The sequence below is a fragment of the Muscardinus avellanarius genome, assembly GCF_963383645.1.
Source record: "Muscardinus avellanarius genome assembly, chromosome: 5".
NCBI classification, from domain to species: Eukaryota; Metazoa; Chordata; class Mammalia; order Rodentia; family Gliridae; genus Muscardinus; species Muscardinus avellanarius.
In genome coordinates this window covers 141978635-141993518 of record NC_137790.1, presented here as the reverse complement: position 1 = coordinate 141993518, position 14884 = coordinate 141978635, and the positions used below count along the sequence as shown (strand labels likewise).

At 43.5% G+C, this 14884-nt stretch overlaps 1 protein-coding gene across 1 annotated transcript in view; it reads left to right on the top strand.

Moving 5' to 3' along the window:
- Window positions 1-14884, top strand: part of ARIH2 (ariadne RBR E3 ubiquitin protein ligase 2) — a gene marked incomplete at both ends in the record, with an annotated part of 61927 nt that overhangs the window by 23420 nt on the left and 23623 nt on the right. Inside the window, 1 exon segment of the mRNA XM_080696824.1 lies at window positions 12832-12899. Within this exon segment, the coding sequence (XP_080552950.1) occupies window positions 12832-12899 (68 nt within the window).

Below are 14884 nucleotides of genomic sequence, written 5' to 3'. Positions count from 1 at the left end.
GTGTACTGATTAAAGTCCAGGCCTGAGTGTGATGCTCAGAGACAGGTGGAGAGTGAGGCCTGTGGGACCGTGTATTTAAGGAAGCGCAGATAGGAAGCAGCGTGTCCAGTGGAACACTCAGATGGTTGTGCTAGGAGATGGAGAAAGAGCAGAGAACACTGTGAAGTTGGCGTCGTCCAGACCTTGTGGAAATTATATGGCTTCACACTGAATTTAGAGTTTATAATGACTAACTTTTGATCAAACTATGTTAAACTCTAAAGGGGAGTTTTTAATTGGGAGAATTAGAAGTAAAAGTTAAATTGAAGTATTCGAAGCAGTGATAAAAGGGTCAACCCTTAATATATCGTGATATTTGTTATGCAAGCGATTACTATTGAATTAAATTTGGCAAACTTTCCTCCCTCTTTTATTACAAAACATTTAAAACATACACAAAAGTTTAAAGGTTTGTACAGAGACATCTGTACATCTACCATTGGGATCATACAAATTCTAAAGTTTTGCCACATTTGCATTTATCATTTTCAGTCAACTTTTTTTTTTTTTTTTTTTTTGTAGTACTGGGGATGGAACCCAGAGCCATTCTACCTCCAGGCTACACCCTCAGCCCTATTTTTTATAATTTATTTGGAAACAGGGTCTCACTAAGTTGCTGAGAGCCTCACTAAGTAGCTGAGGCTGGCTTCGAACCTGTGCGATCCTCCTGTCTCAGCCTCCCAAGCGCTAGGATTATAAGCGTGTGCCACCACGCCCGTCATTCAACTTTCTTTTTTAAACAGCTTTACTGAAGCATTTTTTATATACCATTGACTTCATCTATTTTTTAAATATACCTTGCTGTGTTTTATTACATTTATATTATCTGCACACCCATCATATTCCCAGTTCTATAATATTTCCATCACCTAAAAAGTTCCTTTGTGTGTGTTTGCAGTCAGTCTCTACTTTTAGCCCCAAGCAACTACTCATCTTCTACTTGTCTCTACAGCTTTGTCCTTTTTAGAAAATTATTATAGATGAAATAATAAAATATATCGTGTTTTGTTGCCTGATTCTGTCCCATCATGCTTTTGAGGTTCACCCTTATGATGTCACATGCCTACTGACTAGTAATATGCTGCTTTTTTAATTGAGTAATTTTTCCCATTGTATGGATTGCAACATTATATTTATGCATCCTCTATCAGTAGATGGACATTGCAGCTTTTTCCAGTTTTTGGCTGCTATGAACTATGCCACTGTGACCATTTGTGTCCAGGGCTTAACATGGATGTGTATTTCCATTTCTCTTGTATAGAGATCTAGAAGTGGGATAGCTGGGTTCCATGGTAAGTGTAGGTTAAACATCTTAAGAAGCTGCCAGATTGTTTTCCAGGTGGTTCAACTCTTTCACTTTCCCATCAGCATTGTATGACGGCACCGCTTTCTCTACATCCTTGCATCCTTGCTGGCACTTGGAATTGTCGGGGCTTTTTGGGTTATGATCATTCTAATGAGTATGAAGTGATATCTTTTGGTTTTAATTTGCATTTTCCTAATGACTACTGATGTCTTAGTCCTTAATGTAATACTTTCTTCTGTTTATTTGCTATTTTTACCCCTCTACCTCCCATACTGGGGATTCAACCCAGGGGTGCCTTACCACTAAGCTATATCCCTAGCCCATTTTTTCCCCCCAGATTTTGAGACAGGGTCTTGCTGAAGTTGCCAAGACTGGCTTTGAACTTGAGATTCTCTTTACTCAGCTTCTAATAGCTAGGGCTACAGATGTGTACCACCGTACCAGCTTCTTTTGCTCAATGTTTAAGTTGATTGTGGGCCTGGAGATGTAGTTTAGTGTTAGAGTGTTTGCCAAGCATGGGCAAGGTCCTGGGTTCAGTCCCCAGCACTTAGAAAAAAAAGAAGCTTAAAAATTGTATTGTGTAAGCCAGGTGTGGTAGTGCTCACTTGTGATCCCAGCATTTGGGAGGCTAAGACAGGAGGATCCGGGTTCATGGCCAGCCTCAGCTACTTAGTGAGCCCCTTTGCAACTCAGTGAGAGCCTGTTTCAAAATATAGAAAAAAATATAGGGCTGGGGGTGTAGCTGGAGGCAGAATGTCCCTGGGTTCCATCCCCAGTAGTGCGCATGCACGCACGCGTGCGCGCGCGCACACACACACACACACACACACACACACAAATTGGGTTCTGTGTCTTATTCTTGAGTTCTAAGAGGTCTTTATATATTCTGAATTATGTCCTTTATTAGATGTGTGATTTGCAAATATTTTCTCATTGTCTCTGCCCTCTTTCATATTCCCTTTTCTTTCTTTCATGGAGGGGGGTGTGGTTGCTAGGGACTGAACTCAGGTATGTTCTGCGATAAATATCTAGCCCATTTTATTTTAGAACATGGTCTAAGTTTCCATGCACTGGCCTAGAACCTGCAATCCTCCTGTCTCAGCTTTCACGTACTGGGATTATATGAATATACCATTAGGCCCAGCTTTTTACTTTCCTTGATAAAGTCTTTAGAAGAGCACAAGTTTCCATTGTTTTATTGTTTTTTCAGTGCTGAGGATGGAACTCAGTGGCATTCTGCCTCTGAGCTACGCCCCCCAGCCCTATTTTTATTCTTTATTTTGAAGCAGGATCTAAGTTGTGGAGGGCTTCACTAAGTAGCTGAGGTGTCCGCGAACCATGATCCTCCAGTCTCAGCCTCCCGAATGCTGGGATTACAAGCATGTGCCACTATGCCTGGCTTCTTAGTCCTATTTTTTATTCTTTATTTTAAAACAAGGTTTCACCAAGTTGTGAAGGGCTTCACTTAATAACTGATGCTGGCCGAGAACACGGATTCTCCTGTCTCAGTCTCCCAAATACTAGGATTACAAGTATGTGCCACCATGCCTGGCTCCTTTTTGCTTTTTACTTTTGGAATAGGATGTCACTAGGTTGCCAAGAGTCTCACTTTGTTGTTGAACCTGTGGTCCTCCTGTCTCAGTCTCACAAGTACTGGCATTGCAGGCATGCACCACCACACCGGCTTCTTCATATAGTATTACATGATATCACGATAGTGTACATCCTGCCTTTTTTTTTTTCTTTTTTGGAGGGTCTGGGGATGGAACCCAGGGGCACTCTACCTCTGAGCTACACCCCCTGCCCTATTTTTTAATTCTTTATTTTGAAACTGGGTTTCACTGAGTTGCAGAGGGCCTCACTAAGTAGTTGAGGCTGTCCTTGAACCGCCATGCTCCAGTCTCAGCCTCCTGAATGCTGGGATTACAAGTGTGCACCACCACACCTGGCTGCATTTTCATGATTTTGTCATTGAGAATGTTATTTTTCAGCTGGACATGGTGGTGCATACTTGTAAATCCCGGTACTTTGAAAGGCTGAGATAAGAGGATCACGGGTTTGTGGCCAGCCTCAGCTACTTAATGAGGCCCTCCTCAACTTAGTGGGACCCTGTTTTAAAATAAAGAATAAAAAATATTGCTGTGTACCACACACACGAAAAAAAATAATGATTTTTTTTAATAAAAGTCCTATATTAGATGCAGACAGTTTACTTTTCTTGATTTGTGGAGGAGTTTTATCTTGAATCAGTATTGAGTTTTGTCAGGTGGGTTTGTGGATCTATTGAAATGATTATTTGGGTTTTCCCCCTTGTTTTGTTAACTTAATGGATTATATTAAGTGGAATTTAAGTGTTATACCAACCTTGCATTCCATAAAGCACGCTTGGTTATGATATATTGTCTTTTTCTGTGTTGCTAGATTTAGTTGCTAAATGTCTGGATTAAGGATTTGTGTCTGTGTGCATACAGAAAATTAGTCTGTTTTGCTTTCCTGATTATGCTTATTAGTGTTACACTTATCCTCATAAAATAAGTTGGAAAGAAGTATTCCTTTTCCAGTTTCTGAAAATGTTTGTATGAGATTCTTATTAATACAATTCACTTGTAAAACCCCCGGGCCTGGGATTTTTGTAGGAAGATTTTTAAAAACTTTTTTTATTGGTACATTATATTCATACATCATATTGGGGTAAAAAACTTGTGTATACATACATGTACACATCACCGATTTAACCCCTACCCAATTCCCATCCCATTCCCTCCCCATCACTCCTTCCCTTGCTTGGCTTAGTAGTTGACTTCGATATGTTTAAGCACATTGCATGTTTTAGAGAATTTCCTTCCTTCTCCTCCCATCCCCTCATTTAGGTTGTCTTGTTTGCTCTTCTATAGGATTTCCTTTTTCATCTAGAGTTCCTCCTAGGACCCATTTCTCCTTAGCTTTCACATATTAGGGAAAGCATCTGATTTATTTTTTTGTGACTGACTAATCTCACTTAGCATAATGTCCTCCAGTTCCATTCATTTCCCTGAAAATGATGTAATTGAGTTTTTTTTGATGGCTGAGTAAAATTCCATTGTGTACATATCCCACAGTTTTGTAATCCATTCATCTGTTGATGGACATCTTGGCTGGTTCCATAGTTTGGCTATGAACATAGATACACATGCATTAGTTTGGTAGTTTGATTTTCTGTCTTTTGGGTAGATACCCAGAAGTGGTATTGCTGGATCAAATAGTAGATTTGTTCCCATTCTTCTGAGGATTCTCCATACTGTTTTGCAAAGTGGTTGTACTAATTTGCAATCCCAGCAACAATGTTGTAGAGTTCCCACTTCTCCACTGTAGGAAGATTTTTGATAATGAATTCAGTGGGGTTATGTGTATGTGTGTGTTTAGTACTGGGGTTGAACCCAAGGTTGTTTACCTTTGAGCTCCTCACCCGGTCCTTTTTTATTTTTAATTTTGAAAGAAAGTCTTGTGAGCCTGGCGTAGTGGCCCACTCTTGTAGTTCCAGTAGTTGGGAGGCCGAGACAGAGTGACTGCATGTTCCAGGACAGTCTTGGCAACTCAGCGGGTCTTGCATCAACTTGCAAAACCTTTTTTTCCCCAAAAAAAAAAAAAAAAAAAAATAGAGTTGGGATGTATCTCAGAGCTGTGTTGTAGAGTGCCCCGGGTCCAATCCCTAACATAACACAATAAACAACAAAGAACTGGGCATGGTGGTGTACGCTTGTAATCTCAGTAGTTGGGAGGCTAAGACAGGATGGCAGGTTCTCAGGCAGCCTCAACTACTTAATGAGGCCCTCTGCAATTTAGTGAGACCCTTTTTCAAAATGAATTAGCCGAGCGTGGTGGCGCAGGCTTGTAATCCCAGCATTCTGGAGACTGAAACAGGAGGCTTGCGGTTTGAGGACAGCCTCAGCTACTTAATGAGGCCCGTTGCAACTCAGTGAGACCCTGTTTCAAAAAAGAAAGAATAAAAAATAGGGCTAGGGGTTTAGCTCAGAGGTGGAACGCCCCTGGGTTCCATCCTCGGGGCTGGGAAGCCAGGCATAGTGGCACTTGCTTGTAATCCCAGTACTTTGGAGGCTGAGACAGGAGGATCACAGGTATGCAGCCAGCCTCAGCTACTTAGTGCAGCCCTCCACAACTTAGTGAGACCCTGTTTAAAAATAAAAATAAAAATAGGGCTGGAGGTGTGCCTCGGAGGTAGAATGCCCCCTGGATTCAATCCCCAATACAAAAAAAAAAAGACAGAGAGCTGGGTGTGGCGGGTCATGCCTGTAGTCCTAGTACTTGGAAGAGTTGAGGCAGGAGAATTGAAGGTTTGAAGACATCCTCAGCAAGTAGTGAGACTCTCATCAACCTAGTGAGACCCTGTTTAAAACTAAAGATAAAATAGGGCTGGGGGTATAGCTCAGAGGTAGTATATCCCGGGGGGCTCAGTCTCCACTAATACAAAAAAGGGGGGGGGAAGGAGTCTTGCTAAATTACTGAGGGTCTGGAATCTGCAATCTGTAATCCTATTGTCTCTTTTTCCCAAGTACGGGGTCACAGGCATGTGCCACCATACCCAGCTCAATTCAGTGTCTTTAATAAAAAGATACTTTAGTTTTAGTTTTTCTTTTCATTTTTCACCCGTTTTGGTGTGTGTGTGTGTGTGTGTGTGTGTGTATTTGTGTGCACATGCGCACATGTGAATGGATGCTTGTGGGCTCACAGGAGTGTGTGTGTGTGTGTGTGTGTGTGTGTGTGTTGTTGGGGATCAAACCTGGGCCTCTACTTTGTCAGTTTTGGTAAATATTTTCCAAGGGAACTTGCCAGTTTTTATCTAGTCTCAGGTTTATTAGAAGTAGATTGTGAGAGCCAGACATGGTGGCACACACTTGTAATCCCAGCATTTGGGAGGCTGAGATGGGAGGATCTGGGTTTGTGGACATCCTCAGCTACTTAGTGAGACCCTTTGCAACTCAGTAAGACCCTGTTTCAAAATAAAGAATAAAAAATAGGGCTGGGATATGTTGTTCAGAGGGAGAATGCCCCTGGGTTCCATCTCAAGTACCACAAAAGAAAAAAATAAAAAAAAAGTAGATTGTGAGCCGGGTGTGGTGGTGCACGCTTATAATCCCAGTATTTGGGAGGCTGATACGGGAGGGTTGCAGTTCTCAAACAGCCTCAGCTACTTAATGAGGCCCTCTGCAACTCAGACCCTGTTTCAAAATAGAGAATAAACAAATAGGGCTGGGGGTGTAGCTCAGAGGTAGAATGCCCCAGGGTTCCATCCCCAGTACCATAAAAAAAGTAGATTGTTTATTATAACATATCCTTGTTTTCCTTTTAGTATCTGTAAAAATTTTTAGAAGGCTGAGGATGTAGCTCAGAATTACAGCACTTGCCTAATGTGAATGGACTGTAGGTTCAGTACTGAGCACTGTAAATCAAACAAAAATTTTCTTTCACTCCTTCTATTGATGCTTTGTAGGGTCTGTTTCTCAAAATGGAACCCAGGGGCATTCGACCTCGGAGCTACACCCCCTGTCCTATTTTTTATTCTTTATTTTGAAACAGGTTCTCACTGAGTTGCAGAGGGCCTCACTAAGTAGCTGAGGATGTCCGCAAACCGCGATCCTCCAGTCTCAGCCTCCCAAATGCTGGGATTACAAGCGTGCGCCACCACGGCCAGCTGCTGTCTCAGCTTTTTAAGTACTGAGATTACAAATGTACACCACCATCCACGTACATTTTGTGTGTGTGTATGTGTGGTCCTGAGGATGTAACCTAGGGGCTTTTCTACCTCTGGGCTACACTCCCAGACCTATTTTATATTTTATTTGGAAACAGGGTCACACTAACTTGCTGAGACCCTCACTAAGTACCTGAGGCTGGTTTTGAACCTGTGTGATCCTCCTGTCTCAGCCTCCCGAGTACTGGGATTACAAGCATACGCTGCCACGCTTGGCTCTTTTTTCTTATTTTTATTTTTTATTTTTAATAAAAAACAGTCTGGCTAAATTGCCCAAGTGGAACTTGAATTTGGTCATTCTCTGGCCTCAGCCTCCTACCTTGCTGGGATTATGGGCATCTGCCACTCTGCCTAGCTGTTGGTATTTTAACTTTTAAACTGGCCATAGTGGCCCATGCTTATTATCCTAGTACTTGGGTGGTCGAGATAGGAGAATTCCAGGTTTGAGGCCACCATGAGATAACTTAGCTAGACCTTGTTTGAATTTTTTTTTTTTTAAAGCACATGGGGTATAGCTCAGATGTATTATATCCCTGGGTTCAATCCCGAGTACCACATGTTAATTTGTAGGGGTAGGCCCAGTGGCACATGCCTATAATCCCAACAGTTTGGGAGGCTGAGACAGGAGGTTGCAAGGTGGCAACATAGTAAGACCCTGTATCAAAATAAAAGATAAAAAGGTTTGGGGGCCCTGTGTGGTCTGGCATGCTTATAATCCCAGCATTTGGGAGGCTGAGACAGAAGGATTGTGCTTTTCAGACAGCCTCAGCTACTTAGTGAAGACCTCAGCAATTTAGTGAGACCCCGTTTTAAGATAAAAAAACAATAATAATAGGGCTGGTGAGCCGGGCGTGGTGGCGCATGCTTGTAATCCCAATATTCGGGAGGCTGAGACCGTAGGATCGTGGTTTGCAGACAGTCTCAGCTACTTAGTGAGGCCTCCACAACTCAGTGAAACCCTGCTTCAAAATAAAAAATAAAATATAGGGCAGGGGGTGTGGCTCAGAGGTGATGTAGCTCAGAGGTAGAGTGTACCTAGAATCAATCACCATCACCACAAAAGTCTCAGCTTCCCAAGTATTGGGTTACAAGTGTGTGCCCAGCTTTGTGGTTTCTCTTTGACATGTGGGGTCTATAGAAATAATCGTAGCTCTTTACTACAAAGAAGAGCGTTCCTGGCAGTGAACAGTTAGAGAAGCACTTGGACGCTCCATTCATTTGGTCTGTTGCTCCACCTCAAGGGGGGATGTTGTTTTAGTGGCTGGTCCTGTTGACAAGTCTATCCTGTTAGCGTTAGAGAACAGTGGCAGGGTTAAAACAAGGTAAGAATTGATCCTCGAAGATATGAGAATCATCTATTACTGCTGCAATCACACAGCATGTCAGGAAGCTCATTCTGAGAATAATGGAATGGGGGTCCACAGGAGGCAGATGTACCCGTCAGGAGCTTTCTGTAGTCCAGGCGGTAATGAGGCGCTCTTGACAGGAGTGCTGGAGATCAGCAGTGGGGTGCAGAGGTGGAAGTGGTAAGGAAGACTGAGACTTGCAGGACGAAGCCCAGGGGCAGTATTGGAAGGAGTGGGAGTAGGGCAGCATCCCTCCCCGCTGCCAGGCTGACGATACAGGAGGGAGCGGTGCTGTAAAAGACTCAGCAGAGACCAAAAGTGGATGTTAAGGAAGATTTTTTTTTTCTTTTTGGTGGTACTAGGGATTAAACAGAGGCCAGCTCTACCTACCTCAGCTACATCCCCAGCCCTACATTGTTAATATTTTTTTTGTTTGGAACAAAGATCTTGCTACATTGCTGAGGCTGACCTTGAGTCTGCAATCTTCCTGTCTCAGCCTCTAAGTACTGGGTTAACAAGTATTGCCACCCTGCCCTGCAAGGCAGAAAAAATTTGTGGTGTATCCTGTAATCCCAGTATTTAGGAGCCTGAGACAGGATCTCAGGTTCTTGGCCAGCCTCAGCAATTTAGCAAGGTCCTCTGCAACTTCGTGAGACCTTGCTTCAGATTAAAAACCAAAATAGGTCTGGGAGTGTAGCTCAGAGATAGAAGGCCCCTGGGTTCAGCCCATGTACCATGGGGGGGGGGGGAGTAAGAGAGAAATTCCACTAGAATTCCACTATTTTCAGGGTTTGTAGTCTTGAAAGTATTGAATATAGTGAGATTCATAGCTAGGTTCAGTGGCCCCTATAATCCTATCACTTCAGAGCCTGAGACAGGATCATAGATTTGCCATCCTCAGCAACTTAGCAAAACCCTCAGTAACCTAGGAAGACCCTGTCTCAAAATTAAAAGGTCTAGGAGTATAAAATAAAATAAACGGGATCACAGCGTGCGCCACTGCACCCAGTAGTCACACACCAGATTGTACTCAAATTAGTAGTTTCAGAATTCCATTTACAGTCAGTTTGTTTGTTGGTGATGCTTAGGACCAAATCCAGGGCCTCACATGTCCTAGATAAGCACTGTACCCATAAGCAACAGCCCTGCCCTTTGGCCTCTTGGGGGGAAGAGCCCTTGTCTTCTGTGCACTGTGGATTTGATATGGGCAGCGCTCTCACTGCTCCGCTTGTGATCCCAACAGTGCCTCACAGAAGGCTGGTGGAGGTGTGTGGAGCCGCCCCTCACGTGTGCCTGCTGCCTTGTGGATGTTCATATATTCCTGTCTGTTGGCACTAAAAGAATATTCACGTCCCTCCACTGTTGACTGTGTAAGCGCCAGTCTTCATATTTATCCTCTCTCTTGGGAGTGCTGGGGACTGGACATGGAGCTTCCTGCGTACCAGGCACGCGCACTGCCGCCAGCTGTGCCCTTGCCTGCGTGTCTTCTTTTGCATGATCTTGTCTCCTGGCATCTTCTGTCTGAGGTCATCCTTAGCACTCAGTGTAGTCATCAGTAAGTTTTTAGCTTCAGCAGAGGGGAAACCATGTTGTAATCTGTGGGTGAGCCCTACCTCATGTGTTTGTTCTCTTGTGTGTGTACTGGGATTGAATCTGGGACCCTCCTGTCTTTGTCTCCCAAGACTGGGATTACAGGCATGCACAGCCATGCTCATGTGTTTATTCTAAGGCTTCATTGTGGCTCTTAGTGTTGAGATCAAGGTGTCGTGATGACTTTAGTGCAATGTTAAAATTCCCTGACCTTGCCAGGCACGGTGGCACATGCTTGTAATCCCCAGTACTTGGGAGCCTGAGAAAGGAGGATCAAAGGTTGGAGAACAGCCTCAGTAGAACTACTGAGACTCTCATCAACCTAAGACCCTATTTCCAAATAAAAATAAAATAGGGCTGGGAGTGTAGCTCAGACGTAGAATGCCCCTGGGTTCAATCCCAACTGCCCCCCACACACCACACACCACACACCACACACACACACACACACACACACACACACACACACACACACACACACACTTCCAAGCCACATGTGGTGCTGCACCCTTGTAATCTCAGTACTTGGGAGGCTGAGACAAGAGGATCTAGGTTGGTGGCTAGCCTCAGCTACTTATAGAGAGTCCTTCTGTAACTTAGACCTTGTTTCAATATAAAAAAAATTATATATTTAGTTTGGATTTTCAAGGTAAATTTCACTGTTTCTTCCAAAAGGTCAGGTAGGTTTGTTGTTTGTTTGTCTGTTTATTTATTTATTTATTTTGCGGTACCTGGGATGGAACCCAGGGGCATTCTACCTCTGAGCCATACCTCCAGCCTTATTTTTTATTCTGTATATTGGAAAAGAAAATAAAAATACTTTAGCCAGGCATAGTGGTACGTGCCTGTTAATCCCAGTACTTAGGAGGCTGATACAGGAGGATCGCAGTTCAAGATCAGCTTCAGCCTTTTAGCAAGATGCTTAACAACTTTAGTGAGACCCTGTTTCATAACAAAAATAAAAACTAGGTTAGGGGTATAGCTTGGAGGTAGAGTGCCTCTGGGTTCAGTCCTCTGTACCACCAAAAATATCCCAAAAGACAAAAAATGAAAGAGTGGAGTACTGGGACAACATTTGCCTCTTACCTTTCATGGAAGGGCAGCGGGGCGGGGTCAAACAAAGTGAAGCAGGCTGAGTCCTCCAGATGCATCTGGGCTGTGGGGCAAGAAGGCACTCTGATTCATGACCTTTGGCACTGGCTGTGCTCTGGGATGTGCCCTCTTTAGTCTCCTTTCAGGGTGACTTACATTCTGGGGTGGGTTCCTGAGTGCCCCAGAGTTCTTCTCTGTGAACTGGGCAGGCCCCTGTGTCCCAATGCTTGTGACTGTCATTTCAGTACTTGGCCCAGTGAGCACAGTGCCAGGCTGTGTGTGTACATGGCTTCACCTTGGTTCATGTACCCTCATTCTGTTCAGTGCTCTCTCAGGGAAGATTGGCCCAGGCCCACCCAAGTTGTGACCCTGAAGCCGTTTTGTAACTGACTCTCCAGTTAGAAATTAGGGGCCACATGGTGTAGCCGCTCCCTTGCCACCTTCCTGAGCCTTGTACTGAAACAGAACTCCTTTGTCTTCTCAGTAACTTAAGGGGTTCATTGCTGGGTATGTCATATATTTTGTAGCTTGCTTTTGTTGAACGTTTCTTTCTATCTTTTTTTTTTTTGGTGGTACTGGGGATGGAACCCTTCTACCTCCGGGGTACACTCCCAGACCTATTTTATATTTTATTTGGAAACAGGGTCTCTTAAGCCAGTGAGGCTGGCTTCTAACCAGCGCAATCCTCCCGTTTCCGCCTCCCAAGTGCAGGGATTACAAGCCTGCGCCACCACGCCCGGCACCCTTTCTCTCTTTTTAACCATAGTAAATACCCCAGCAGTTTACACACCTCTTATCATTTCTTTCAAAGGAAGAATTTGTAGCAGTAGAATTAACATACCTATTGAGGCTCTTTGATAGCCAGACTGTGTACTTTAAATGTCCCCCAAGAGAATGTAGAGTATAGAAAGGCTGCCTCCAAACCTTTTTTTTTTTTTTTTTTTTTTGGTGGTACTTGGGGTAGAACCCAGAAGCTTTCTACCTCCGGGCTATACTCCCAGACCTTTTTTTTTAAAATATATTTTATTTGGAAACAGGGTCTCACTAAGTTGCTGAAAGCCTCACTAAGTAGCTGAGGCTGACTTCGAACCTGTGCGATCCGAACCTGTGCGATCCTCCTGTCTCAGCCTCCCAAGCGCGGGGATTACAAGCGTGCGCCACCACGCCCGGCTTGCTTCTAAACTTTTTAAAACTGTATTTGTAATTAGTACTCACTGGATGGTGAGAATTTTGAGATTTAAGATTGGGTGTTTATGTGTGTGGGGGATGGGAATGTGTGAATGTGCAGAGTTCATAATCCGAAGTCAAGGCCAGGAGCTACTCTGCAAGCACAAGGCCTAACTAGAGGCACTTTATATTTATGGTTTCCTGTAGCAGTATGAGAGAATATATACACATATATCACAGTAGGGAAATCACCATTCTTTTGTTTATATTGAATTTATCATAGGGAGGTTTTGCTTAAGTTTCAAATGAAAGTTTCTTATTTTCTTAGAAAAATCATTAATGAAAACAAAGATAGAAAATCAAGAGATCCATAAAATCACCAGGATTATAATATTCTGAACTTAAAAAATGAAGCAGAGAACCAAGAAAAAGAATTTGGAAACCAAGCTTAGGCCTGGCAGCTGTGAATGTTTGCATTTCTCAAACCTGTGGAGCACTTGAACAGAAACTTGTTATAATTTCATTTTTTTCTTTCTTTTCAGGTTTCCCATTCAGTTGCTAAACTTATATTAGTTAATTTTCACTGGCAAGTCTCAGAGATATTGGACAGGTAAGATGTTTAGGAGAAAGTTGCCATTGTTCATAGCTCCCTTTTCTGCCCACCCACCCCCTAGTGTGTTTTTGGTTTTTTTTTTTTTTGTTGTTGTTGTTGGTACTAGGGATGGAACCAAGGGTCGTTCTGCCTCCGAGCTACACCTCCAGCCCTATTTTTTATTCTTTATTTTTATTTTTTTTTATTTTTAATTTTATTTTTGGTGGTACTGGGGTTCCTGGAAACCCTTCTACCTCCGGGCTACACTCCCAGATACCTATTTTTTATATTTTTTTTATTTGGAAACAGGGTCTCGTAAACCAGAGATGCTGGTTTCGAACCTGCGCGATCCTCCTGTCTCTGCCTCCCAAGCATGGGGATTACAAGCCTGTGCCACCACGCCTGGCTTACTCTTTATTTTGAAACAGGGTCTCACTGAGTTGCAAAAGGGCCACATTAAGTAGTAGCTGAGGCTATCTTCGAACCTGCAAACCTGCGCGATCCTCCATTTCAGCCTCCCAAATGGTGGGATTACAAGCTTGAGCCGCCACACCCGGCTCCCTTGGTGATTATTTTTTTTTATAGTACTGGGGATGGAACCCAGGGGCATTCTACCTCTCAGCTCCATCCCCAGCCCTATGTTTCATTCATTCATTCATTCTTTTTTTTTCTCTTTTGGTGGTACTGGGGTGGAACCCAGAGGCTTTCTACCTCCGAGCTACACCCCCAGACCTATTTTATATTTTATTTGGAAACAGGGACTCGCTAAGTTGCTGAGAACCTCATTAAGTAGCTGAGGCTGGCTTCGAACCGGTGTGATCCTCCTGTCTAAGCCTCCCAAGCAGAGATTACAAGCGTGCACCACCACGCCCAGCTTCTTATTTTCAAACAGTGTTTCACTGAGTTGCACAGAGCCTCACTAAGTAGTAGGTGAGGCTGTCCTTGAACCACAATCCTCCTGTCTCAGCCTCCCAAATGCTGGAATTACAAGTGTGCACCACCATGCCCGGCCATTCTTTATTTTTTGAAACAGGGTCTCACTGAGTTGCAAAGGATCTCACTAAATATTTGCTGAGGCTGGCCAGGCATGGTGGCACATGCTTGTAATCCCTGTGCTTGGGAGGCGGAGACAGGAGGAGCGCGCAGGTTTGAAGCCAGCCATGCTGGCTTGAGACCCTTTTTCCAAATAAAAAAGTATAAAAATAGGTCTGGGAGTGTAGCCTGGAGGTAGAAGGGCTTCCAGGAACCCCAGTACCACCAGAAAAAAAATATTTCTTTTTGCTGAGGCTGTCCACAAACCACGCTCCTCCTGTCTCAGCCTCCCAAATGCTGGCCCTGGTGATGCTTGTTTGAGTTTCGGAGTATGTTCTACTTTAAATTACTAGGACACTGGGTTGTGTTGCACATCCCTCCCTCTCGGTGTGCTATGACATTTCCCACGTCTTTTCCTTGCGCTCACCTTAGTTTGAGCTAGCTCAGCATTTCATTACATAGGTGTCCGTACTTTTTCCAGACTCTGTTGTTGGACAGTGACGTTCAGTGTTTTGTGCCCTTGTGGATTTTTAATTACTTCCCTCTGGGTAGCCCTTGCTAACATCACAGTTACCTCTCTGGCTATCTCAGAAACATGCCATTATGCTTGGCATGTTTGTTGCCTTTGCAAAAGGTTTGCCATGGACAATGGAGCATACCTATAATAAAAACATAATAAAAAGCCTCGTATTTGGGAGGCTGAGACAGGAGGATGACAGGTTTGAGGTCAGATTCAGTCATTTAAGAGATTATCAGCAACCTAGCAGACCCTGTTTCAAGATAAAAATAATAAGGTTTGGCAGTATATCTCAGAGATGGAGTGCTCCTTGGTTTGAACCACATTATTTCTCTAAAAAATAAATTTAAACATTTTTGTGACTTTTTACTCATTTACTGTCTTTTCTTTTTAAAGCAGCTCTGAAACACCTGTAGTTGACTCCTTAAATCATGTGATATTTCTAGGATTAAGT